At 48.3% G+C, this 27,795-nt stretch overlaps 2 protein-coding genes across 3 annotated transcripts in view; one reads left to right on the top strand and one right to left on the bottom strand.

The window, feature by feature from the left end:
- The window catches only part of VKORC1L1 (vitamin K epoxide reductase complex subunit 1 like 1), a 69,766-nt gene extending 58,271 nt beyond the window's left edge, over positions 1–11,495 (top strand). The window contains exons 2-3 of the mRNA XM_055340267.1: positions 3,042–3,151; positions 7,670–11,495. Of these exons, the coding sequence (XP_055196242.1) occupies positions 3,042–3,151; positions 7,670–7,896 (337 nt within the window). The 3' untranslated portion in view covers positions 7,897–11,495. The remainder of the gene's footprint in view (positions 1–3,041; positions 3,152–7,669) is intronic.
- Positions 11,496–12,959: 1,464 nt separating this feature from the next.
- Positions 12,960–25,877, bottom strand: GUSB (glucuronidase beta). Of its 2 annotated transcripts, XM_055340938.1 has the most exons (12): positions 25,612–25,877; positions 24,339–24,524; positions 23,848–24,029; positions 23,537–23,679; positions 22,894–23,081; positions 22,392–22,544; positions 21,974–22,152; positions 21,747–21,893; positions 18,585–18,669; positions 16,991–17,167; positions 14,639–14,774; positions 12,960–13,300 (listed from the first exon to the last, which is right to left on the bottom strand). In XM_055340938.1, exons 1-12 carry the CDS (start codon positions 25,819–25,821, stop codon positions 13,131–13,133), a joined length of 1,956 nt encoding a protein of 651 aa, XP_055196913.1. In that variant the 5' UTR covers positions 25,822–25,877; the 3' UTR covers positions 12,960–13,130. The 2 variants fall into 2 exon arrangements, with proteins under 2 accessions (XP_055196913.1, XP_055196915.1); XM_055340940.1 differs by lacking the exons at positions 23,537–23,679; positions 23,848–24,029; positions 25,612–25,877 and having other exon boundaries at positions 24,339–24,405.
- Between the last annotated feature and the right edge of the window lie 1,918 nt (positions 25,878–27,795).

The raw sequence follows: 27,795 nt of genomic DNA, 5'->3' as shown, positions 1-27,795 counted from the left end.
TTTTTTAAAAAAAAAAACATTTCCTTTTGCTCAATTGGTTAATATCCTAGTCCTTCTATAAATTACTTGGGGCAACTCTGGAATAAGTAATATAATAGAATTATTAATATAGACGGGACAAGAAGAAAATGGTTAGTAACTAAGATAAAGCCAGAAATAAAGTTAGCATATAAAATATATTTCATATAGTTCTGTATAGCTTTTAGAAGTAAGGGGAAACCATAATATTTTCAAATGTTCAACTTGAACATTGACTAAAAGATTTTTGAATTACACCACCCTTAGTTTTAAAGGATAGTGTCATTTATGAACGTCTGTTCTTATTCACCTTTCCAAGGAGAATAATTGTATGTAATGCCAGTCTTACTTTGCTTGTGAATTGACTTACTAAGACTTTTAACAACAAGTTTATCAAAGTTTATTAAACATTATTTAATTATACTCATCAAGGAATTAAGTGATCTGTTTGGTTGAAAATGCTAAAATAGTAACTGTTTTATAACTTTTAATATGATACAAGGGAAATAGTGTAGCACTGCAATCCAGGAGACCAGAGATCTAAGTTGGGTATTGAGGTTGAATTCCCATAAGCCTGGCTAGCCAGGTACTTGATGCTTATGGTGAAGAAGAGTGTAAATTGATGAGAGGGAACTAAGAATTTAACTGGAGATATGGAGGCACTCTATATGGTGTTGGAGTGTGTGTTTGTTCCATTGTTTATGAAAGGTACTTAGAGTCTTCTTTCACACCCTTGGGTAAGTATTCCAGAATTAGTATGCCAACTACTCAGATGTATCCAGGATTAGTCAGATGTTCCAGAAAAGTTAAGATTTGTGCCTTAAATGTATGTAAATTTTGCTTTGAAAATAATCATTGAGTGGTGAGTGGATAGAGGTGGAAATGAAACAAGAAAGGTGCAATTTCGAAGCTGGGTGATAGGTATATGAGGTTATTACTCTGTTCTGTTAATTTTGTGTATATACATTTAAAGCTCCCCACAATGTTTTTTTTTTAAAGCAGCATTCTGCTCTACCATATTAGAAAGTCATAAGATACTTAAAATTCAGAAATCACCCCTGAAACTAATAAGATGCGATATGTTAACTAAATTGAATTTAAATTATTAAAAAAAAAGAATTCAGAAATCAAGAAATAGCCATGTAAGCATATTATTTTAAAATGTGGAATTAAGGGGATCCCTGGGTGGCTCAGCGGTTTGGCGCCTGCCTTCGGCCTAGGGCGTGATCCTGGAGTCCCAGGATTGAGTCTCCCACATCGGGCTCCCTGCATGGAGCCTGTTTCTCCCTCCTGTGTCTCTGCCTCTCTCTGTGTGTGTCTCTCATGAATAAATAAATAAAATCTTTTTTAAAAATGTGGAATTAAATAGGGAAAAAAGGTTAAAAGATATCATAATGCTTGCCTCTGGGGTCAAAATTGTATGTGGAGAGGGCTGGAATATGGGATGCCTATTTTGTAAGACTTTCAGTGTTACTTGATTTTTAAACCTTTATGCATGTATTACTTTGATAAAATGATACATTCTGTGGATTTCTGCATTGTTTTCAAGGAGAATATCAACATGATCCTGTGTGAATAATTAGACACAGAACAATGCTTGGAATATATAAAAATTCTGTTTGCCCATGATAATTTTGGCAGTATGCCCAATTATTTCTGTGGCCAAAGGTGGCATTTTACACTTGAATTCCTACTTCAGATGAGTAGGACTAAGCAGTTTGATTGCATCTAGTTTCTTCCTGTCTACTCTTTTGTTTTTTACCCAATAGTCAAGAATGGTCATAAATAAGCTTATATTACTCTTCTATTTAAAAGCCACTGAATGTTTCTCCATTGCAATTAGGATAAAATTCAAACTCTCTATCACGGCCTACAAAAGTCCATAAAAGCTGAAAATGATCAGGTGCTTCATTCTCTTGTCATTCTTCCCTCCTCAGTGTGTCAGCCTCAATGGCCTTCTTCCACACTCATGGCTCATTCCTGCCTCAAAGGCCTCTGTACAGTCCTCAAGAGACTGGCTGCTTCTCATCATTCCGGATTTAATTCAAAATGTAGCATGCTCAGTCAGAGTTAAAGTTATCCTCAAAGGTTTTCATCCAAAGTAAATGTTAGTTTGATATTGGAGTCAAATATTATTAAATCCAAAATAATCTTTTTTTTAATAGGAAAATAAGATTCTGAAAACGTTATGTGTAGAATCTGAAGTTAAACTGCAAATAAAAACTGATGGAGCAAATTGTGTATCAGTTTTCTTTACCCTTGAGGTGTGATTCCAGGAAGGACCTGTAGTTTCTGATACTGTTGTAGGTTTAAAGATATGTTCCCAAAATGTGTTTCGTATTGCATATCCTAGTGAAATTTGTCGGGAAACAACATTTCAGTCCACATTTTTTGTGATTTTATTTATTTATTTGTGAGAGAGAATGCGTGCACAGGGAGAGGGGCAAAGGGAGAGGCAGAGAATCCCAAGCAGACTGCACTGTGCACCAAGTCTGACCTGGAGCTCCATCATGACCCCTGAGGTCCTGACCTGATGAAACCAAGAGTCACCCAGGTGCCCCTCAGTCCACATATTTTGAATGAAGAAATAAGGCAGCTTAAAGTCAGTGGCTTTCAACTGGGTGAGATTTTCCCCCTTGGGACATTTGGCAATCGCTGAAAACATTTCTGGTTGTCCCAGCTGGCAGGGGAGTACACCTGCCACTAGGGAGTGGAGCCCAGGGACACTGCTAACCCCCTGTAGTGCACTGAGCAGCCCCCGATGGCCAAGAATTCTTAGGCCAGAATGTCAGTGCTGCTGCTGCTGCTAAGGGACTGGCTTACACCCAGGGAGCCCCTCCTCTGCAATCACTAACACCATCAAAAAAAGAGTACCTTGAGCCTACCTTTTGGATAAGAGAACCTATAGAAATAGGCAACTTAGAGATTCAGATGGGGGTATTAGCATGGCATTCTCAGGCAATTTTACATTTTTAAAAATAGGAAGACTTAAAATGGGGTCATTGGTTTTCCTTATTTTACAGATGGGGTCGAGGATTTGGTCTTTTGGGTTCCATTTTTGGAAAGGATGGTGTATTAAACCAGCCAAACAGTGTCTTTGGACTTATATTTTATATACTACAGTTATTACTTGGTAAGTATTTATACAGCAATACAAAAATAAGTTTGTTTTGTTATATTCCCTTCAGTACTTTGTATCTTTCCCCTGAAATGTCTTTATATTAAATAAAAGTAACTTAATGATATAACCACTAGTTTGTAGCACATTGTTCTGTGGTGAAAATTTGGTTCACTGAGATTCTGATGATGCTGATGCTCACTTTGGTATCTGTTGGTTTTAATCAGGTACAGCAGCATCCCAGAGTGTCCAGAAAAACCAGCCCTATTCACAGAGCTTATTATTCCAAACAGCCTTCCCCAGAAACTTTTTCCTTGTTAGTTTATATACTGTGCAGATTACTTAAAAATAGTATGCCCTTGAGAGAACATTAACAGGAAGCAGTGTGCATAATTCCACCACCTTTACACACCCACTGTGTCCATTGTCTGCTGCTTTTTTCACTTAACTTTTTGTGAATTTTTATGTTGTTTCCTCTCTTTAGTGTTTTATTGTTGATATCAAGGTTTCAAGATTTTTGTGTCCTAAGTAACACTGTGGGGATCAACTTTGTTTAAAGTCCTCCTGACACACACCTCCCCCTTTGAATTAGTTCTGCAAAATAAATTTCCAAACACTGGACAAATGAGTCAAAATACATAGATTTTTTTCTGATGGACTTTAATACATATGTATTACCAAACTGCTTATCTCTCAATTGTCTGGCTTCCCCAAAACTTCATCCCTCTTTTTTTTAATTTTCATTTAAGATTTTATTTATTTATTCATGAGAGACAGAGAGTGGACATTTTTAAAAAGTGTTTTCTGTGAAATCTCTAATGGTTACAAATCCCCATCATTTTAATTTCCTTGCATTGTCACTTTTGTTATTGGGATCCTGATAATAGTCCGCTTTCATATTTGTGACAAACATTTTAGCCATTCTTTATACTCTTTTATGTTAGTTTGGTGAATTTTGATTGCACTTTGAGAGTTAAATCCACCATTTTTGCCCTTTGCTTTCCATTGTTACTGTTTTACCCCATCACCTGCTGTCTTTTCTGTGCTCATCTGCCTAGCTGAAATTGATTTGTTATCAGGCAAATTGTAAATCTGAATTTTTCTAAATACTCCTATCAGCTTTGCCCAGTTAAATATCCTGTAGAAATACAAAAATATGCACAAGGATATTCATAGGAGTATAGCAAAAAAATGGAAATAGCTTTGCAAAAGTAATGGTTGAATAAATTAGGTTACATCCATACTGGATAATACTATGTAGCTATTAAAGGAAAAAGCAGATCTTACATGAATATTCTAGAAAGATCAAGATTATAGTTTGGTGAAAAAAACAAATTGTAGTATAATAGGTATAAAAGAAGTATATGTTTATATGTATGTATATAAATGTGTAGGAAAAGATCTGGTGGTTGGGGGCCTGGGGTGAGACTTTTATTTTTTATTCGATTTATTTTTTCTGTTTGGATTTCTAAAGAGTATAGTGTATAAGCTGAAATTAAAATAGCCTAAGAAACGCTTCTCATTTTTTTTAAAGATTTTACTTATTCATAGAGACAGAGAGAGAGGGGCAGAGACACAGGCAGAGGGAGAAGCAGGCTCTATGCAGGGAGCCCGATGTGGGACTCCATCCTGGGTCTCTAGGATCACACCCCAGGCTGCAGGTGGCGCCAAACCGCTGCACCACCGGGACTGCCCTAAGAAATGCTTCTATGTTAATTTTTGGAGATAGAGTTGGATCAAATTTCATTTATAATATTTAATTTGTGAATTTCCTTATACATATTTTTTAAACGGCATGTATCGTGTGTATCTTTTCTGTTCACATTTTGTGTGTGCACATGAAGCATTTTTTTTAAAGATTTTATTTATTTATTCATGAAGGACACAGAGACAGAGAAGAGAGGCAGAGACACAGGCAGAGGGAGAAGCAGGCTCCATGCAGGGAGCCCGATGTGGGACTCGATCCCGGGTCTCCAGGATCGCGCCCTGGGCTGAAGGCTGCGCTAAACCGCTGAGCCACCGGGGCTGCTCCCATGAAGCATTTTTTTAAAAAAGATTTTATTTATTCATGAGAGACACAGAGAGAGGCAGAGACACAGGCAGAGGGAGAAGCAGGCTCCCTGCAGGGAGCCCCATGCAGGACTCAATCCCCGGACCCCAGGATCACACCCTGAGCCAAAGGCAGATGCTCAACCACTGAGCCACCCAGGTATCCCTACATGAAGCATTTTTAATGTCAGAAGGCACATGTGAACTCATTTAACAGTTTTCCAGAGCACATCATCTTCACGCCCTTCCAAGTTGTTTGAGATACAGCATTTTCAATTAAGTTTTCCATAGGTAATACTTTGACAAGTTCAAAAGTAAAAAACATATAAAATGCTCTCCAGCAAAGGATCTGTCCCCAGCCTTTGCCCCCTCTGCCCACTTCCTACTGCCTTTTGTCCCCAACTGGTGGCTGTGTGTTGTTGCTGTCGTTGCTTCAGGCATGTACAAGAAAATACAAACATAGCTTAATTTTCCACCTTTTTAAAATAGAAAAGGCGAATGCTATACATACTGTTCTTCATACTCTGTTTTTTGCTTGACTCATTCATAGTGGTGATATTTCCATAGCAGCCTATTAAGAATGAAGACTCATTCTTCTTCACAGCTGCAAAATGGTCCACTGCTTGATTGAACCATCATTTATTTAGAGTTACAGGACCTTGTAAATTATCCTGGGAATTGTGTCCCAAGCCACCAGCTACATTACATCAGGACAGGTTGGGTACAATAGTATTGAACTAAAAGCCAGTATTTACAGAGCATTCAAAGTGTTTTATACCTATTAGCTCTTTTACTTGTTTGTTTATTTTTAAAGTAAGCTCCAGGCCCAGTGTGGGGCTTAAACTCAAAACCCTGAGATCAGGGCAGCTCCGGTGGCTTAGCGGTTTAGCGCCGCCTTTAGCCCAGGGCATGATCTTGGAGACCCAGGATCGAGTCCCACATCGGGCTTCCTGCATGGAACCTGCTTCCCTCTACCACCACCACCACCCCCCACCCCCACCCCCACTCTGTGTGTGTGTGTGTGTGTGTGTCTCCATGAATAAATAAATAAAATTAAAAAAAAAAAAACTGAGATCAAGAGTCACAGACTCTACTGGCTGAGCCAGCCAGGTGCCCCTCCTATTATTAGCTCTGTTAATCTATGCACACACCAGTATTGGGAAGTAAAAATGAGTATTATCTCAAGTTAAGGAAAAGAGTGGCACATGTTCATATCATTTGGAAACTAACTCTCTCAGGAAAATTAATGTGACTGCATTAATTTTTGAAGTCTTAGATATTTAGTAAAAGGCCAGACAGAAAAACGTTTAGGTTTTGCTGGCTCTTGTAGCTACTTAGCTCTGCCACAGATGTTACATAAACGAGTGAGCGTGGCTGGGTTCCACTCAGTCTTTGTTTACAAAAGCAGGTGGACAATCAGATTCACCAGTCCCTGGCATAAGTAATCCAACAATATCTTGAAGAGCCTTGAAGAGCCTTACAGAAGGTAAGGCTAGAATGACTGGTCTTGTGGGCAGGTCCGGCCTTGGTCTGGCCTTTGTGGCTAGACTAGCCCACAGGCAGCTTCTCATCAACAGGCAGTGGGGATTTCAGCTCCTTAATTAACCACTTCAGATCTCCTACCACCGATTATTTTTTCCTGTTTCTGTTCTCCTTGTCCATTAGTTGTTGGGAGGGAGGGTAGTTGAATATGCTCTGCTGTCTCCTCTGTCCTTGAAAATAAATGCACATGTTCTCACGACTGTTGGCTTCAGAAAATTACAAAACAGTACATGTGAAGATATCAGATAGCATCAAGAGAGCCCTGGGTTAGCCCACAGAAGTGCCTTTTTCTTGATCTGGTTTGACCTACATGTGGCCAACTGGCCAAACATGGTTTCTGTTACCTTCCAGGGTGAGCCCTTTCTGAAATGGTTATTACAACTTCAGCAGCATATTGGTACAATCATCTCCCAGTATGGATTTTTTAAAAATTTGACCTAAACATGAGAAGGCAAGTTTTACTTCCCACAGATGGGGAGCCTGCAGTGAAAAGGTTGGAGGAAGTGTGTCCTGCCTGGGAGAGAAGGTTGTGGTCCTCATGTTCCTTTATCCATTGGGAGTGACAAGACTGTCGATTTTACAGATGAGCCTCATGCATGATGTGATTAGAAGACTGCATGTTTTCTTTGCATGACTTAATGAAGGCTGGTTTATGGTATAAGTAGTATTTCACCTAGAATACTGAAACATCAGAGACACTGCAGCTGAAAAGGGAATATTCTACATGCAGAATCAACCTGCATAACCTTAACAAAACAGACCAGTAGCTTGTGTTCTCAAAACTCATCGCATTTTCCAGTAAAGTCAGTATTCCCATGCTGCAGCAAATCACAGAGTACTAGCTTTTAACACAGAGACTTAAAAAAAAAAAAAAAAAATAACACAGAGACTTTCTCTCCGGCGTCAGGGCCTGACTGAGTTGGGTGTCTCTTTCTCTTGCAGGCATGACAGCAAGTGCAGTTGCAGCTTTAATCCTCATGACATCCTCCATCGTGTCCGTGGTAGGCTCCTTGTATCTGGCCTACATTCTGTACTTTGTGCTGAAGGAGTTTTGCATCATATGCGTCATCACATACGTGCTGAACTTCATTCTTCTTATCATCAACTATAAACGACTAGTTTACTTGAACGAGGCCTGGAAACGGCAACTGCAGCCCAAGCAGGACTGACAAACGGATGAACTCTGGACAGACAGTCGGAAGTCCCCTTTGCCATTAAGTTTATTTTGCAGCAGTTTTTTTTTTTTTTTTTTTTTTTTTTTTGATTCTTCACAACAGACACTTTCCCCAAGAATCTTAAACTGATTTTTTAAAATCCGGTAAATTAGAAGGGCCCTAGCTATTTTCTGTGTCAATCTTTCATTTTCAATATGGATACAAAAAAAAAAAAAGGAGCTGCCGAGCCAATCAAAGACAAGCTTTAACTTTACTTTGAAGATGTTTCTGAGATAATGAAACGTAGCCCTAGCCCCCTGCCCATGATTGTCAAGTGAGCAACCATTGCTAGTAATTCTCCAATGTGTATAAATTCAATTTCAGGTATAACAAATGTGATCATGACATGAAAATATTTTAGAATAGATACTGTATTAAATATTGCCATGTTTACAATATGTAATATGTTTTTAGCTGATGGATTGAAACATGTAGATTCCACTAGAGTCCATCTATGTGACGTTTGTAAATAAAAGAAACATTGGATCCATCCTGCAGAACTTACTGGACAGCTTAGCCGAAGTGTAGCAGTGAAGAATTGGCAGCCCGACGTTGACTGAAGAAAGAGGGACAATAGTTAAGTCCATACAGAGCATCTTGAGAAAAGTACTGACCACTGTGGGTCCGGCACTGACGGCAAAAATAGGGTAGTCGGTTCCCGTTCGTCTCCTTCCTCCAAAGGGAAGAAACTAAATTTGAACGTTCAAGTCAGAAAACTGGATCAGTTAGGAACTTAAAAGTAAGTCATGTGAGCAGACCTTCACATCCAAGGCCTTCAGGACACTAAAGTTGGGGAAATGGGGTAGATTTCTTTGGAGAAAAGCTGGAAATATTAATACGGCATTTTTAGATAGTTTCTTACAGTAGCTGAATTTTCATGCAGATCTCTTTCCTTAACATTGGTGCCAGTTGACCAGACAGTATTAGGACCTTGAAATAACCAGTATAAGCCCAGTTGCTCCGGAGTAGGATTGCTCTTGGGTACCTCCATAGTATTTCCTCCTGTTTCATTCTGCACTAATTGGATGTCTAGTTTAATTGTTTTAGAGCCAATATTACAGTTGTAAATTTTAGGGCTGACATGCTGCTCTGTTTGCTCCGTCGGGAGTAGTGCAGGTAGAAATAGCTGAAGGCGAAGTACACAAATGGTGTCACTGCTCTTCCTGGTAACTACGCAAATGCCTCGGTTTTAAAGGTGATGTGAATAAACCCAAATGAAATTGTGACAATATGTTTCTCTGGTTAACACCTTATATCAGAATGTTAAAAGTGCCTTCTGTCTTAAATCTCAAACCAAATATTTTGTGTGTTGAACTTGGGCAGAAGTGTCCTTCCTTCCTCTTACCATGATGTAGAAAACTTGCATTATTCTCTAGAAAGGTTCTGTATAATCATTTTATTCCTTATATTGAAAAGTAGTAGCAATGTTTTTGCTTCCAATTAATCATTATGTTAAAAATAGACTGGTAACCATCACGTACTTTAACAAGCCGCCTTTTTTTGAAGGGAGGAGACAGGCTCTGCTCTGTAAACCCTAATGTGTAAAGTCAGCAACTGTTCAGCAGTTTCCAACTAACTGTCCTAATTGAGGCAATGTATTTTTCTGGCCCAAGGCAAGTAGAAAATCAGAATTGTAATGAACTTTCACCCGGTTTTAACCAGTTTTGTAAAAGCTGAATTCGGATTTCAAGGCTTCTGTTTTCCCATGAATGTGAATATTTCGATGCCTGTCTTATGATCTATGTATTGTTGTTGTTGCTGTAGTTAGAGAACTCCAGAAAGCACTGGACTGGATGTCTGGTGTTCATGGAGAAACAAATCCTGCTGTTGCAGGGCTTGTGCACTGAGGTCATCTTGTGGCAGTGCTTTCAGTTCTACCCAGCAGCTTCCTGGTTCTTTCTTCTAAGCTAGAGTGGAAATGGTTAACCGTGAAGACTTCTGTGGTATATATAACACTGGTTGTGCTAAATAAGTTCCTCGTGTCCCAATTTAAAATGGTTTTTCATCCTATTTTGTATCAATCAGCAAAGTATAGTTAAAGCTTGTCTTGATGCCGCGTTCTTGCGAATGTCTTCAACTCTTACATGGTCAAACATAAAAATGCCCTGCCAGACCCTTCAAGGATTTCCTTTGCTTTCCTAATAAGCCTTGGGGAAAACACCACTGTTTCAGTTGTACAAAATATTTGCCATGTTCCTGTAACCCCAGTAGAATTAATGGGTTTTTTTTCTTCCTCACTGACCAATGAAAGTGTGCCGCCTGAAATAACAGCATTTTAACGCCAGTATCTCGATAAGCAGCAGGACCCTGGTGGAAGAATTTAGGCTGCCCTCTACATCCTCTCTTCCACCCCAAGAAGGAGAAAACACCATGCTGTAAGATTGTTCAGATTGTTATGACTTTTAGACTCAATATTTAAAACACTGCAACATTGCTAGCCACCAACATTGAAGAACAAATTAGCGGGGAGAAGGAGTCAGATCTCTGGGTTTTGCAGTAATTCTACTCTTCTTGTAACAAATGAAGCCCCTTATTTACTTGGTAGTCCTATCATTTGAAGAAATTGGAGAAGCTGTCATTAGATGACAAATTCTAGGGAAACTACGTGGTTTAGAGAATTCAGTTTTTTGTTGCAGCTAGGTGCTTTCTGCGAAGGTAAACTGGTGAAATAACTCAGGTTTAACTAGCTGCGTGCCAGGAAATTACTTCTACTTGATGTCCGTCGCCTCTCATTAAATCCGTTACTTTTAAAGATGTTGAAAAACATTGACTATGTTCATACAAAGATCTGTCATTTGGTGCAAGAGATCTTTGGACCCTACTCAGTAGGCTATAGGACCAAGACTCCAGAGAAATTAAAACTATTTGTTGGCTTTAGTTTGCTTGTACTTCATTCATAAGATTATCAGCAAACATGCAAAGCTATCTTCAGCAACTACTTCGTAACAGATTGGAACCAGCACAGACATGAGCGAAAGCTGGCAAATCTTGTCTTGAAAATTCGTGTTAGACAAATGCCAACAAGAAATCCACTGTCATTTTTGGAAACCTATTTTAAAAGAATACCTAACATGCAACCTTTGTCCTGGTATTTTCCCCCAACACACAAGCATTGGTGGAACATCTCTATTCAGCAGCACTTCCGATTCCTGATCTGTGAGAACCACCCTTCAATCAAACAAAAGGGGCAGGGGTGGGAATCCAGGCTACTTGGTTAATTTCTTTTTTTTTTTTTTTTATAAACTAGCCCAGAAAACGTGAAATGTTTTATATAAAACTGTATTAAGCATGGCCTAAGTATTAGGTGTATGATCTGTATAGTATGTTCCATCAAAAAATATTTATTACTAGTGCTTTAAGCTCCAGAGTAAACATTCTTTAAAGTGGAGTTCACTGGGCAGACTTTCCCCTTTAATATAGATAGAATTATTCTTTATCAGAGATTTAGGACACAGTTTTGCTAACTGGTAAAAACAAATGTAAATATGTAAGAATGTTTATTTGTTGCACATAACTTTTTTGGTATAAAATAAATGTAGACGTTACCTGTGGAAGCTGTGCTGCCATCCTTCTTATAGTTCAAACAAGGAGCTGAAAAGAATCCAGTCTTCCAAAAAGAAAAAAAAAAAAAAAGAATCCAGTCTTCCCATAAATTTTCCTTGAAGCTGACACAATAACTCCCATTTTTACAGATGCACTGAAATTGATTCTTTTTCCCTGAAATGCAGTTTATGGAGAACACATGCAGAATTCTTAGAGATTCTAGTTCATGGAATTTGCGTGGGCTTATGATGTGTGTGGTTGTCAAGAATTAGTGAAAAAGAAGTTAGTGCTCAGAGTTGTATAAGCACACCAAACGTGCTGTCAGCTCTTGCCCACAGCTTTTGCTCCCCCCTAAAAGCGCTACTCTCTTTTTTCTTTTTTTTTTTCCTTTTTTTTTTTTTTTTTTTGCTACTCTGTCTCCTAAAAAAGTAACTAACATCTCCAAGGATGATGAATCCACATAAAATACAGTTCAGCCATGTTTTAGTGAATTTAACAAATGCCTCTGTGATAGAACGTTGGGACTTAGGACATGGCACTTACCCCTAACTTGTCAAACATTTAAGTGTGTCTGCTGTGTGTAACCTTTTTTAAATGTCAAGTAAAAAATAATATATCATTCCTAGACATTAATGTAACACAAAACCTGATGCCTTCAAAGAACGTAAGTTCAGAAACGTGTAAACCCTAGAATCTCTAACTTCATATCTGAACCAACTACACTCACATTTAAAAGTGGTCAATGGATGACCACTAAAAGGAGGTTAAATGGTCCTTACTGTTCCCTTCCTGCAAGAAAGGAAGGATTAAAAATAGGCATGTGTTGAGATGTGTGGAATCAACCGCAAGTGAAGTGAATTAAGTTCTGGATTAAGAACCACGTTGGTTCATGGTCCTCTGTATTTGACTAGACACCAACAGGAGTCTTTTTCCAAAGCACGGAGCTTTCAACCAGGACTGACACCTTAGGAACAGTGTACCTTCCTTGCCTTACTGGAGCCCGTGGGAGAGGAGGACCATCCCCTAGGAGCAGGGCAGGTGCCACCACCCAGAGGTACAAAAGATCCCATCACAGTCACTGTAGTTTAACGCCCTTCTGTCCCTCTCTGTCAAGACTAGACTGTGGCTGAGGTGGGACTAATGTCTGGAAGAACAGGTAGCCTCTGACATTCCCCAGCTCCTGTCTTCTCATTTGTCAGCTTAGCTTTGTGGGACCTGGTATGCAGACCTGCAACAGCACCTTCTGTCTATGCCGTGGGCCTGGAGCTCCCCTGGAGCTCCCCTGTGGAGCCCACGAGCAGTTCTCTTTTCCTCCCGCTTTGCTGCAGCAGCACCGTCGGTGACCGGCAGCCCTGACTGTGGTGTGAGTGTGGAAGGGGCTCCACAGCGAGCACACGGGTCTGGGGTAGCAGCCTGACACCTAAACACAGTTCCGGATGCTTTCCAGCCGCACAGATTATTCAACAGATGGACGGTCACTTCTAAGATGACTCTTTATTCACACACAACAAAAGCCTTTATTTCCACCTCTAAGATTCCCTTCCAGTGAATCAGTACAGGCTGCAGGCAGGAACGTCCCAGGCGGCCACACGCGGTCCATGGGGTCCGTGGACGTCGTCCCTTCCCCTCCGGGGCAGACAGAGGCTTCAGAGGGCGAACGGGCTGTTTTCCAAACACTGGGACTTGGCCGCAGACCGGTGGTGCCCGGTTTCATTGGCAAGTTTCCAGTACCTCTCTCGCAAAAGGAAGGCCGCCGCTTTGGGTTGTCTCTGGCGAGTGAAGATGCCCTTTCTGTTCCCTACTGCTCTCTGTGGTGCTGGAAATGGAGGGAAAGGAGGCTCAGGCACCTCGATGGGCCGGGCAGAAGCAGCCTGCAGAGGCGGCTGCAGGATGGCCGCGTACAGATTGAAATACGGCTCCTCCCCCCAAACCTCAGCTCCCTAATGGGTTCTTTGGTCTGTCACGGGGAAAACACCCCAAATTATTTTTCTTTTATCTGCGACACGAGGTTTTAGGCACGAGTCCCCAGCTGCCTGGTCAGGGGCCGGAGGCTGAGGCAGTTACCCCAGAAAGACTTGGGCTTTTCTGAAAAGACAAATCTCCCAGTGGGAGCCGGAGCCCTGGGAGGGCGGGCCTGGCTGCGGCTCGCTGTGCACCTTCCCTCCACCAGAGAACCCACAGTCTGGGGCAAGTGGGAAGGGCTTTCCCTGTAAGCAAATGCCAGGCACCGTGCCAAGCGCTTTATCAAATAAATTCCTACTTCAACCTGCACGGTGCCGCATCCCCACTTACAGGCTCATAAAAGTTAGGTAATCCGTCCACTCACACAGCTCATTTCTTGTACACGGAGCCGACACACCCATTCACGAAACTAGGCTGCAGAAGCCATGGATCCCGTCTACCAAACGGAGAGGCTTGTGTTCTCATTCCTTTTTCTCTTTACCTCCCTCCTCTCCATTCTAATTTTTAATTCAACTTTCACGTTCTAAAGGCCTGTCTTTCCTTGTAAGTGTTATGCTCTAATGTCCACTACTACCAAATCCTTCCTCACCTCCCCAAATTGCTATGCTAAGTTTATGGTGTATCAGAAAACTAGCAATACCTACAGGAACAGGAAAAAATGAGATACATTCATTTGGAACCTAACTGAAGTGGCCCTCACCTCTCCCCACTTCAGAAAGAATGCAGACTTCAGACCCTCCCACATTCAAAACACTTTGACACTTACTTGTGCTTGGTAAACCTGCCTTTTACAAGTGGATGATGTAAACCATACTGAAATACCCTAAGTTTCCCGGGCTCAGTATGCTGAGTATGCTACTCTGGCATAACAAGTGTATCTCACAAGTAAATCCAATTCAAGGTCCACTTTTTTCTCACACTGTTGTGAAAGCGACAAAGGTAAGTGGGTCATTTTTGCCTCAAGAGAAGAGGTTCTACCGTTTACTTTTTTACCATAAAATGATTTGGGAAGCAGGCAAGTGACTTCTGCTTGCTAGACACCACTTGGTTCTCCTAAGAAATTCTCCCGTCACCTACATTGATTAGAGCTTCCCCGCTCGTTTCCACTGTTCTTACAACCAAATGTCCTGAACTAAAGGCCAACCTGAAAAAATGAGAAATGGTACATTCTGTAAACCAAACTGCCACTTACACTGGTCAGTCATAAAATCAGCAAAATTCCAGATGAGCTCTCCAACCACATATTCTTTACGTTTCTGATCCAGCACCAAGTGATACTGCTCGAGCAGACCTTTCTGGTACTCCTCACTGAACATCAGAGGTGGATCCTACGGTTCAAAGCAAATGGACAATTTAAGAGGCAGAACAAAAAAAAAAAAAAAAGAGGCAGAACTTGTAGAACTGTAAACGTCAGATAAAAATAAAGACCCATGTGATGGTGACCAGAATAGCCATGCCCACAGTGGGCTGTAGTGACCCAGGACCGCTGGCACTGGTGGACAGCCAGGCTGTGATGTGGCCCAGAGGAAAGGAAAGAGATTTTCTGTGAACAACCTGAATTAGCAACTGCTTTAGCAACAGGACTTGGTATTTTCTTTACCTTACTCTTCTGTCCCTATTTAAGACCAGGACAGCCTTCAAGCTGAGTGACAGTGGAAGTAAAAATAAGCCTTCGAATAATAAAACTAAACCTCAAGTTTTAAGTAGCTGCCAGCGCATAATTTGAGAACTAGCGTGACTCACTGAACTCACCTCATATCTATCTGTATCTGGTCTGGGGAAGCAGCTATTTAGCACATCTATCCATTCCCCAAATAATGACTTAGTATGTGCTTCCGTAGAGGTTTTGGCCATGAAGTGATAAGCAGGGAAGGTCAGTGTGTCCCTGCCCCTGCTGGTTCTACCCTCCAGACAGACTCAAGCTGTAGGTGTAGTGAAGGGGAGCGGCAGATTGGTTAGCAGGGGGCTGAGACGCACCCCACACAGCTCCCCGGAAGGCAGCCAAGCTCCCAGTTCCAGGAGAGGGTCCTCATGAGAGCAGAGGCCATGTCTGTGGACTTGTTCAGGATTTGGTAAAGAGCTCCTACGTGTGGTGCACACTTCAATGTAACGATCATTCAGATGTCCCATGGGAATCTGGGGGCACTCACATCTTCAGTGTTCAAGGATGCAGCATCTCAGTTATTTTACAGGAGAACAAAACCCTGCAAGCTTTGATTTTCTGTTGCAATGAGAAGGATTACAATGTTATATCAGATGCACTGGTAAGGTCATAGTACAGCTGAGCCATGTTTTGTTCTGGTTCCAAAGCTGAATTTGAGGGCAGGGCCATATGTAGATTTTCTTACTTTGTTTTTACTGGGAACAACCCTGCATGGCCTAATACTAGCCACACCTGGCTATTTAAAATAAAGACTGAATTAAGCTAAATCGACTCAGTCAGTCGATTTAGCCACATTTCAAGTCCTCAGTAGCCACATGTAGCTAGTGGCTAACCTTCTGAACACTGCAGAAAAATTCATCAACGCAAATGATGCAGTCAGCACTAGATCTAGCCTGAGCCTCTTCAAGATTCAGAGTTGGCCACCTTCTCAAAGATGAAGAACTGATGTTCTCATACGCTATCTCCCCCTACTCTAGCAGTCTGTAAAAGTGGCATTCTGTGTAAGCAAGATGAATTTAAGGGTATGAACAGGAGCACCAAGGAAAAATACATTGTGTGTCAACAAGGAATCTGGTACTTGTGACAGGTGTGTGACATGGGGGGGAGAAGCGATGAGGGGCTTGCTGTGGTGTAAGAATCCACAGGGAAAAAAATCCCCACAAGATAAAGTATCGTATCTTTGGTGAGGAAATAAAAAGAGAGGAGGGTGTGAAAAACTCTAGTGATTAAAATTTGCTCTGAGATTTCATTCATTTCCTTAATATTATTTGGCACCCACTGAGTGCGGACACTGCTGAGGGCTTGGGAAGCAAGGATAAACAGGATTCAGTAGTTCTCCTGAAACCACAGTCTTGCCAAGAAGAGAGTCAAAGAAATGATGACAGAATCCAGTGAGAAGGGCTGAGACAGAGGCTGAGCAGGCCTGGGGCAAGTGGGTAAACCTCCCCAAAGGGGGGACACCTGAGCAGAGACTGGAGCAGAGTCGAGTCCACCATTACAGGTGGCAGATGTGGTACCAGCAGGGGTATTCCAGGCCGAAGGAATGCCCCCAGCAGAGCAGCAGCCCACGAGCAGTGAGAACCACCCAGTGACCAGGAGGGAAGGCAGAGGAGGAAGAGGAGGACCTAGGGTGGGCAGAGACCTCAGCGCCCTGGCCAGGGGCCGGGGCCTTCGTGTGGGGCCACGGGAAGCCAGTGAGGGGCTTCCAAGGTTTGGATTTGCTCAGGAGGCCACTCGGGCAGTTGGTGGGAGGCTCTCTGGAGACAGGACCGAGGCCTGAACCCTGGAGGACCGGGGGGTGTGCACCCAAGGAGCACAGTGAGCAATGGGGGAGCCCTGTCTGGCCTGGGAAAATGAGTGGCACCGCTGTTCACTGCTTACCTGGTGGAAGCCTGCAATCGTCTCTGCCCCGTACTCGCTCTGGATTATTGGTTTCTGGTAGGTCCTATACCAGTTCTCAAACTCGGTGGCCAGCTGCAGCTGAATCACCTCCATGTGCCCATAGTCGTGATACCAAGAGTAGTAACTGTTGACACAGATGACATCCACATACGGCGCCTAGGAGGAGAGCATTACACCTGTTCATGGGCCAGAAGGCTGGAGGAGAGCACCAGGGCTCCCACACTCGGGGGCTCTTCCTATGGCGCAGGTGGCAGGGGGTGTACACCACACCCCCCCCTACCCGTGCAGCAGGCAGAGGCAGGTCTGTGACTGTGGCTGATGCTGTGGACCTGGTGCGCCTGTACCCTGGAGGGCTTCTCTCTCTATGGCCTGTCACACTAGCCCTCCCTCACCTGGCCTGGGAAAAGGTGCCCCACTAAAGGACACGTGCGGTCTTTCTCCTGGCAAACATCTTGGCTAAGCACCATCTTAGCTGAGCTGGTGCTGGGGGCCGCAGGGGGCCGCACACTCCCTCCTGGCGGGAGGCAGAGCTGGTGTCTACTTGGACGGTGCTTGGGGACACAGCAGCCAACACCAGGCAGCCAGCTGCCCTGTCCCGCCTAATCGCCCGCACAAATGCCAACCTCCAGGGCCTCCCTGGGCCGGCCAGGCCGTGACTTTCCTGGGCAAGTGAGCCCCTTGGTATCAGACGGGCGGTGGCAGAGGGCGGCAACAGCAACACAACGCCTATGGGTGGCCACATGCCCCAGATGAGGGCACCTCCTGCCTTGGGGGCACGGGCCCGGCTTCCTGGGCACCCGGGCTGGGGGGCCAGGACCCAAGGAGGCGTCGCCTGTGCTCCAGGAACAGTGTTTGGCCACAGTTTTCATGCTTCTCTGAGGGGCTGCAGGCCTCCGGGCACTCTGTGGCAAGGGCTCCCTATTCATACTCGCAGAGCATTTTCCCCTGCATTCTCCCCGTGGTGTTGGCTCCTCTTGCGTCACGTTCTCTTATGGAGCAGCCTGCTGCTCCCTCCTGAAGCAGCGTTTCCTGGCTCCCGTGTTGTCCAGCTTCAGTACAACACAACACACAGTCCAAGGGGCTGCCGCACTGGGGCGGGGGTGTGGGCGGCACAGCCAGGCCAGCTGCCCTCCATCCGCCCAGCCCGTGTTCCCACAGCCAGGTGACGGCGGGAATCGCTGCGGAGCCTTGTAAAAATGCAGGGTGCCACCGAGGCCTTACTGAACCAGCATCAGCTCAGAATCCAGGCATCCGTACCTTCAGGAGCTTCCTTTGTGGTTCTGACAACCAGGCAGGTTTAAGGGATGCTGGACAGTGACAACGCTAAGCTCTCCTAAACGGAGGAGCACCCATGAGACCTCGCTGTGCCAGCCTCGCTGTGCCAGCCTCCTTGGGTTAGGAAGCCAGTCCACCTGTCCAACAAGCAGCCAGCGACCCTTCACCTGAACACCGTCCAGGAAAGCGCTGGGGCCAGTCGCTCCAGGCTCGTCCCTGCAGCCCATGTTAGCAAGCATCACGGAAGGTGAAGGGACAAGTGGGGGAAGAGAAGTGGTGTGGAGAACCCCAGGCTCACCCCCAGGTCTGCTTCATAGTTGGAATTGGTCACAAAGGTCACAGGCCGGGAGGGGTCCAAGGCCTTGGTGTGAGCAATCAGTGTCCTGTTGGCGGAAGGCAGAAGACAAGGCCTGGTCAGTGTGGGCAGGGTCCTCCCACAGCCGTCCGTCCTCCCTCCCTCCCTCCCTCCCCCTCCATCAACCATCCCAAGCCCTGCTCCCCTCCCCACCTTGAGGAGGACTTTAGGTGAGCAAACACGTCCTCACCTTAGCTCACACTGCCCAGCATCTTTCTTTCTCCCTCCCCCAATCCCACCCCCCAGAGAGTGGGCCACCCTCGCAAGGCATGCAGGTCCCCGGCACTGGGGTCCCGGGCTGGGTGCTGCCCCAAACGGCATGCTGACCCTCCAAGAAAGCTAGTGGCCCCGACGGATACTAAGTTACCAAGCAGGGGGTGCGTGCGAGGAGGCAGGTGTGCACGGGGGACACCTCGACCTCTGCAGCCTCACACAGTTTGCACAGGGAAAGGCTCCAAGCCCATTACAGGTGGTGGGAGGACCAGGAAGGGGAGCAGAGCTCTGAGAGGCAGGACATTGGCAAGCCAGCCCCAGACTCTGAAGAAACGACAGCTATGCTGAGTGGCGCTCACCAAGGAGGGACTTCCAGGAGAGGCTTCGGACAGAGGGCCCAGCCTGTGCTCAGGACTCAACCTGGGGACCCATCAGAGGCACGCGGTGCCGGTCACCCCACTCACTGGTCAAGCCCGCATCCCTCTTCCTCGCCCCCACAGCCAGCTTCCTTCTTCTTGACTCTCCTCACTCCGCCGCTCTCCCCAAGCCTAGCCTCGAGTCCCAAAGCCATACTAAAGAGAAACAGCCCTTGGGGCACTGGGACGCTGCAAAGCCTCGCTGGCTCCTCAGGCCCCTGCCCGCCTCCTGCTGCCCCAGCAAGGGTGCCCTCCATCGCCCACACCTCCCCGAACCCTGGGCCCAGCGCTCCTTGCTGCCCCACCTCACACCAGCGCCCCCCCACCTCAGCACAGCCCACACCCCAAGGCTCTGGGCGGCGTGCTCAGAGCTCTCCTTTGCCCAAGTGGGCCCACTGCCCAGAGCCCCACATCTCCTACCCACAGCTCAGCCCACAGAGCCCCGTGCCGGGGATGCCCCCTGCTGGCCCCACAGCAAGTGAAGTCATCACGCTCTGCAGGCTGGGACCACTGCATAATTGTGAGAACACCAAGGAAGCAAGGCCCACCAGAGGTAGTAAACCCTCCCAATGCTGCCCCTAAGTGGGGTTCTGTCCACTGCCATGCCTGGGGGGGAAGTATTTAGTGAATGAGACCATGAACTTTGGACAGACTCATCCTGTCCAATGATGGAACTTTAGAATAGTTAGAATATGCACATCACTGAGAACCCTGTTAAGAATTGTGTGTCTAAGAGGAAGACATAGACATGGCCAACATGCACATGAGAAAATGCTCCGCATCACTTGCCATCAGGGAAATACAGATCCAAACCACAATGAGATACCACCTCACCCCAGTGAGAATGGGGAAAATTAACAAGGCAGGAAACCACAAATGTTGGAGAGGATGTGGAGAAAGAGGAACCCTCTTACACTGTTGGTGGGAATGTGAACTGGTGCAGCCAATCTGGAAAACTGTGTGGAGGTTCCTCAAAGAGTTAAAAATAGACCTGCCCTACGACCCAGCAATTGCACTGCTGGGGATTTACCCCAAAGATTCAGATGCAATGAAACGCCGGGACACCTGCACCCCGATGTTTCTAGCAGCAATGTCCGCAATAGCCAAACTGTGGAAGGAGCCCCGGTGTCCAGCGAAAGATGAATGGATAAAGAAGATGTGGTTTATGTATACAATGGAATATTCCTCAGCCATTAGAAAAGACAAATACCCACCATTTGCTTCAATGTGGATGGAACTGGAGGGTATTATGCTGAGTGAAGTAAGTCAATCGGAGAAGGACAAACAGTGTATGGTCTCATTCATTTGGGGAATATGAATAATAGTGAAAGGGAATATAAGGGAAGGGAGAAGAAATGTGTGGGAAGTATCAGAAAGGGAGACAGAACATGAAAGACTCTTAACTCTGGGAAATGAACTGGGGGTGGTGGAAGGCGTGGTGGAAAGGGTGGTGGGCGGGGGTAGGGGTGACTGGGTGACAGGCACTGAGGGGGGCACTTGACGGGATGAGCACTGGGTGTTATTCTGTATGTTGGCAAATTGAACACCAATAAAAAACAAATTTATTGAAAAAAAAAAAGAATCATGTGCCTAGAAAGTCCAGTTTTATAAAACCTAACTCCTCTTTACAGATGATTCCAAAGCATCTCAAAGTGGGGTTTTTTTGTACCTTTAACATACACTAAATTTCCCAGGAATGGAGACAACATAAAATGAGAGAAGAGTGTAACTGTTTTGTTTAGACCTTTACCCAGAGACACCATCTTAGAAACACATGGCAGTGAAGGCAGCGCGGCCAGCGGTTAACAGTCACCAACACGGTGCCCCCACTGTCGGCAACTGTAGCTGTGCTTTCACGGTGACTCCACATCCAGGTGCCAGCATCTGGCCCCCTCACTGGGTCTTCTGGGGAGTCAGACCCATATGTTCACATATTATTTTATAAATGAACATCTGTCCTAGGCATCTGGGTGGCTCAGCGGTTGAGCGTCTGCCTTCAGCTCAGGTCACGATCCCAGTGTCCTGGGATCGAGTCCCATGTCGGGCTCCCTGCATGGAGCCTGCTTCTCCCTCTGCCTGTGTCTCTGCCTCTCTCTCTCTCTCTCTCTCTCTCTCTCTCTGTCCCTCATGAATAAACGAATATAATTTTTTAATTAAAAAAAAACAAGATAAATAAATGACAGTCCCTTGTGTCACAGGCTACCTTTTTGTAACCTGAAGTTATATGTCTGAGTCTGTGTACAAGTTATGTCCAGATTTCATTTCAAGTGTGAAAAGGGGACAATGGGTCTCGCCCAGGTTGAAATCACAAAGTGGTAGGTGGTACTCATCCCCTGAATGGGCTGTGTGCAGAGGCACACCCAGTCAGGCTAGGAGCCAGGCTGCCTCCCAAGGCACTCACCTGCCCCCACCCTGCCTCGCCCCGGGACTGACCTCTCATCCCTGCCTTGGCCCAGGGCCCCCTCAGGGGACTCACTTGAAGTAGTAAGCAGCAGGCTTCAGGAAGGAAGTGGGCTCATTGGCTACAGACCACATGACTACAGATGGGTGATTCTTATCCCGACGCACCAGCTCCCCCATCACCTCCAGATGGTGCTGCAGGGACACATTGCTGTAGCTCTGGCTGCAGCACAGGGAGGAAGAGCAGCAAGTCAGGGCCCGCTGCCTGGGGCAGGCTGGGCACACCAGGAGGGGGGCACTCACACCAGCATGATGCCCACACCAGGGCTCTCATCGATGACCACGATCCCATAGCGGTCGCAGAGCTGCATCACCTCCTCCGCGTAGGGGTAGTGGCTGGTGCGGAAGGCATTGGCGCCCAGCCAGCGCAACAGGTTGAAGTCCTTCACCAGCAGCGGCCAGTCGAAGCCCTTCCCTCGGATCTAGGGGAGTGCATGGCAGAGTGAGCCCCCGGCCCCCATCCTGGTGCACTTCCTTCTAGAGCGAGGCCATGCAAGGCTCACCCCCTCAGCCGTCTCTCGGGCCCAAGCACAAGCCCCATCAGGCAGTGGTTTCCTGCACTTTGCTGGGCTGCTCTGAGTCACCCCCGATTGCTTCAGGGGCCACAGAGAAGGCGATGGTGAGGAACAGCCCTCACAGCGACCCAGCGGCTACAACTCACATCGGCATCCTCATGTTTGTTGACCCCATGGAAATAGAAAGGTTTCCCGTTGATGAGGAACTGGCGCTCTGTGACGGCCACGGTGCGAATCCCCACGGGGAGAGTGTAGAAGTCCGACACAGGCCCAGTGGCCATCTGCGCAGTCAGCCTCACCTGCGAAGGCAAAGCACCAGGTGTGAGGTGTCCATGCGGGCCTGAGTCCACACAGGCCCCCTAGTAAACTGCAGTGACCCACGTCTGGGACCGCAAGCAGAAATCACCGGCTTCTGCCACCAGTAAGGAGGTACCTGCTCCCTGGTGCCTGCTCTTTGAAACTGGGCCTCCCCACCAAGGATTGGGGAAAATCAATCAATTGATTGATTGGAACACTTCAATCCAATTGACCAGGAAGCTCAGAGGACCACATGTGCCTGACCCTCTGTCCTGCACCGCCCCCCCAGAAGCCAAGGCTGTGGGGTAGGGGCCAAAGGCCTTCTGTAGCCCCCATCCTAACCACCATTACCTCCAACGAGTACAGGTAGGCGGGGTGCTCATGCATCAGGTACGGCCACCAGAGGTGGGCATTGGGCACCTGCAGCCGGCCCCGGCCCCCTATCCCCTGGGCCACGACCTTGCCTTCCTCATCCAGAAGATACACTTCCAGCTGGAAGTGTTCACTGCCCTGGACAAAAATCTGGTAATCCACCAGCCCTGCAAAAGACGAGAAAGATCAAGACAAAAGAGAGAAGGACAGACACAACCTGGGTCATGAAGAGGAGAGCTCCCTGCGGCGACCACTGAGTACACAGCCAACAACTGTTTATTTCTGGATCTCAGTCTGCACTGCGGGAGGCTTAAGGGAGGGCAACACGGTGGAAAGAGACAGGGATTCTCCTGGATCCCGAGCTGTTCGCCCAAAGCTATGATTTTAGGCAAGCCCCACTTTTCCTTGGGCTTCATTTGCTCACAAAATGAGGTCAGACCAGATGGATGATGTCTGCTGCCCATGCCAGTGCAGACAGGCTGGATTCCAGATCTGCTCAGGTGGATGGGAAGCCTGAGGCTGAAGAGATGCTGGGAGAGCCTCTCTCCTCAAGGATTTTTCTAAACAGGGAGCAGAGCTCCCTGGAGCCTGGCTGAGCAAAGTTCATGCCAGGCACCCTCACCAGTGTCTTGGTCCACGCCGGTGGTGACGGTGATGTCGTCGATGTAGGTAGTAGGTGTGGTGTAGAGGAGCACAGGGCGATGCAGGCCCGCGTAGTTGAAGAAGTCAAAGTATGTGTTCTGGACGAAGTAACCCTTGGGGTACCTGGGATGGCAGAACAATGCCCAGCTGGGGCCTTGCTCTGTCCTTCAGCCTCAGCTCACATGTCTCCCTGACCTCCCAGAGCCAGGGCCTCACTTCTGCTAAGGCTACCCGGCCCCTAGTAGGAAGCCCAGTGGGCGGGGGGCGGCAGGGGAGCAGAGTGCTGCTCACTTGGAAGTGTCCGTCTTGTAGACGATGGTCCCTGGCGGCAGAGTGTGGGGGGTGAGCGTGTTGTTGATGGCAAGGGTAATACGGCAGGAGGACAGGGGCCCGCTCTGGACCAGCTTGCTGATGTCAGCTTCGAAGGGGAGGTGACCCCCCTCGTGCTCTGCCACATGGACCCCATTCACCCACTGCAGACACAAGGAGACATGGGGAGGGAACGGCAAGTCAGTGCCAGCCACCTTAGGCACCCTTACCCAGATGGACGCTACGTGGGGGCGGGGAGTCCTGTCAGCTGCCGCCTGGCTCAGGGACGGGGGAAGTGAGCGCTGGGAGAATAAATCAGGCCACCGGCTCCCGAACCAGGCCACTAACCCCAGTGTGGGGCCTGAGCGTGGCCCCCATCCGCCGTGGGAGCAGGCTTGTCAGGTGACCCCTGTGAACCAGACACCCCGAGGCAGACCCGACCACCTGCCCTGCCTGATGCTCGCTGTACTGACCACGATGGCATAGTAGTGGGCGCTGCCGATCCTCAGCACCACTCTCGTGCCCGGGTCCTGGCTCCATCGCTGGGGCAGGGTGGCCTCCCGCTCGTACCACACCCAGCCGACAAAGCTGCGCAGCTGCCTATCCTGGCCCACATCATTGAAGCTGGACGGAACTGGCATGTCCAGGGTGGGGCCCGACTGAGGAAAGAAGGCCTGGGATCAGGGCCGGATCACCGAAGACACAGGCAAGCCGTCCCCCAGGGGCCAGGATCCCCCGCCATCCTGCCTGCACAAAGGAGGCTGGACAAGACGACTTCCCCCAGGCCCTGGGATCCCAGGCCATCCCCCCTCGTGACTCCACGAAGTAGACACTGGACACTCATTCAATCAACAGTGTGCAGTGAGCACCTACAACACTCTTCTAGGTCCCAGGAATAAAACTGTGAACAAGGTCTTTGCTGTCAGGTGATCAGCTCTGTGAAGAATGTGGAGGGGTCAGGGGGGCCCTTTTGGGGGCCATATGGGATACCACCTAGGACAAGCTGGCAGGACTGCACCGACCTGAGCCTGGCAGGGAAACCCTGACCACCTCAGGCAGAGGGCTAGGCACGAACAGGACAGACAGCTCAGGGAGCCTGCAAACAGCCAGGGGAAGACTTCCTGACACGCTGAAATGAGACTTGCAAAGATTCAGTAAGTGTTGGCTGAATGGATGCATGACTTGATGACAAGAAATCCACTGCAAGGATGATCTGTGTCCAGGGCTTGGGGGGGGGGGGTGCAGTTCTCTCTCAGGGCAGTCTGTGGGGCCAGGCCACAACCCTGCCCAAGGCAAGGGGAACGGTGGCGGACAGCCAGAAGAGGAAGATGATTAACTGACAGCCCCAGGGAGGAAGGCGACGTGTGGGGGCTGCTCTGCAGGGGACACTGAGCAGGGCACCACGCCAGCACGCAGCCTTCCATCCTCCCTGCCCCCGTGAACCGGCGGCAGACACGGAGAAAAGAGGATCCACGAGGGGCCCGGACCAGCGGCCTGCACCAAAGTCAGAGGGGGGCCTGGGAGCCGTCCTGGGCTGCCTGGGCGCCAGGCCCCGTCCCGTCGGGGGCCCTGGGATCGGGTCCCCCGTGCCCCCCGTGCCCCCCGTGTGCCCCCCGTGCCCCCGGCCCCCGCCAACAACCGTCGGGGCCGGCTCCCGCACGCTGGCTCCTCCCCGTTCCGCTCGCTCCCCGCCGGCCCGGCCGTCCGAGGCTCCTGCGGCCCGCCCTCGCCCCGCGGGGCCCGCACCTCGCGCAGCGGCGCCCGGTACCACTGCTGCTCGAAGCCCTGGCGCCGGCTGTCGGAGAGGTCGGCGCGGAAGCTCCAGAGGCCGCCGAGGTCCTTGCGCTCCCGCGACGGGCTCTCCCGGGGGTACAGCATCCCGCCCTCCAGCGCCAGCCCGCAGGTCCAAAGCAGCGGGCAGAGCGCTACCCAGGCCCCCGCCGGCCCCCGAGGCATGCTTCCCTCGCGGCCGCGCCTGGCCCCGACTCGCGGCCCGCCGCCCCGCCAGCAGCAGGGCACCGAGGCGGGGGCGGGGCGGCGCGGGGCGGCGCGGGGCGGCGCGGGGCGGGGCGGGGCGGGGCGGCGCGGGGCGGCGCGGGGCGGGGCGGCGCGGGGCGGGGCGGCGCGGCGCGGGGCGGCGCGGGGCGGGGCGGGGCGGCGCGGGGCGGGGCGGGGCGGCGCGGGGCGGGGCGGGGCGGCGCGGGCGCGGGGCGGGGGCGGCCGCAGGGTCACGTGCCCCGCCTGACGCCGCCCGCGCCATCTTGGTTGAAGGCGGGAGCGCGGGCCGGAGGAAGCCGGCGGCCGCAGGGTCCCCTGCGGGGTCCCGGGAGCCCGAAGGCCCTGGCTCCGCGCCGCTCCCGCTGCTCTGCGCGGGAGACTCGGACCGCGCGCCCGCCGGGGGGGGGCGGGAGCCGGGGGCGGGGGCGGGGCCCCGGCCCCGGGAATGGGGGGGCACGCGGTGACCCGGGCGATGCCCCCGCGGAGCCTGCCGGCCTCCGCCTCGCGGTCGTAGCCTTGACCCTGGGCCTCCACCTGCGGCCGCCCGAGCCCCGCTCCTCCCCCTTGGCGTGGCGCGGCCCTGAAGAGGCGAGGAGGGGACTTAGGGTCCCGGAACCTGATCTGCGTAAAATTGTTCGGATGTTTACCTGATGTTTAAGACTATTACCCTTTCTTTTTTTTCTCTGATCTTAAACTCAGGAGGAAAGCAACCTTCTGATAATGGATTTTAAAACTGGCAACAGAGTTACTAGGATACTAAAAATAAAATATATTCTAGAAGCTCAAATGCTTACGATATAAAAACAAGAATAGGATGCAAAAGTAGGTACAGGATGATCTCAATATTGTTAAGATCATATCCACACAAATACAGATGTGAAGTGTTGCTGGTGTTATAGAGGATTTGCATTTTGTTTTTCATACTTTCTGAGTTTCTGAAGTTTTCTGTAGTAAATATGCATTATTCTTAGAATCAGATTCAAACCAATAAATGTGTTTTTAAAACAAGCAGGCAAAAAAAAAAAGTAAAGGTCTTTTGGCCCCTATAAACTAATAAATTTATTTTTCATTTACCCTTCAGCTTTATTTTTTCTATTTATGATAGTCACAGAGAGAGAGAGAGAGGCAGAGACACAGGCAGAGGGAGAAGCAGGCTCCATGCACCGGGAGCCCGACGTGGGATTCGATCCCGGGTCTCCGGGATCGCGCCCTGGGCCAAAGGCAGGCGCCAGACCACTGTGCCACCCAGGGATCCCACCCTTCAGCTTTAATACATTTATTTTCTACTGTCTAACGGGGAGAGAGGAGGATAGAAAACTAATGAAACAATTTGCATACTTCTGAACCTGAAAACCAGACCCTGGCGGGGGTCTCCACCCACTCCCACCTCCACCTCCAAGTTTTCAGCCTTGTAGAAATACATGAGCCTGGAGTTGTAAACCTGGGAGTTGTCAGCCTTAAGAATGGATGAGGTCACCAAAGGAATGAAGGCAGGTAGAGGAGGGATCCAAAATGAGTCTACAGAATCCCCAAAGTTATGAATACAGGAGATGAGTAGGAGGAATGGGCAGGTCCCCATCTCTTCCAGGGCAGATCCAACCCCCCTAACATTGTTTGTCATGATCTGACCTATTCCTGGCCCTGGGACCTGAACACCCCATGTTCCTGCATGCCTCTGTGCTGTGCTTATGCCCTTCCTTTTGCCTGGAAGCCCTTCGTTCTCCTCCTATAATTCTCCAAACAGCTTTTTCCTCACATCCCTTTGGCTTCCACATCTCTTCCCCTACAGACAAATTCACTGAGGAATTTGGCCCTTGGCTTCATCCTTCAAGCCCCTTGGCCCCTTCCCCATCCCACTTCTTGTCCCTGTGAGTAGCCTCCCCATCCTAGGCCTCAGTTCTGTGACCTCCTCTTCTTTAGTCCTTTTTCTTC

The sequence above is a fragment of the Nyctereutes procyonoides genome, unplaced genomic scaffold, assembly GCF_905146905.1.
Source record: "Nyctereutes procyonoides isolate TBG_1078 unplaced genomic scaffold, NYPRO_anot_genome, whole genome shotgun sequence".
Lineage (NCBI taxonomy): Eukaryota > Metazoa > Chordata > Mammalia > Carnivora > Canidae > Nyctereutes > Nyctereutes procyonoides.
The sequence above is the reverse complement of the archived record's forward strand: the minus strand, read 5'-3'. Positions and strand labels throughout refer to the sequence as shown.

What these genes read in the sequence shown, in the direction of transcription:
- GUSB (XM_055340938.1), bottom strand. Translation starts at nt 25,821, where the DNA reads ATGCCTCGGGGGCCGGCGGGGGCCTGGGTAGCGCTCTGCCCGCTGCTT. An exon ending in CCTACCTGTACTCGTTGGAG is followed by an intron (nt 22,545 to 22,893) that starts GTAATGGTGGTT and finishes TTGCCTTCGCAG; the next exon opens with GTGAGGCTGACTGCGCAGAT. An exon ending in CGATTGCAGGCTTCCACCAG is followed by an intron (nt 14,775 to 16,990) that starts GTAAGCAGTGAA and finishes TTTGAACCGTAG; the next exon opens with GATCCACCTCTGATGTTCAG.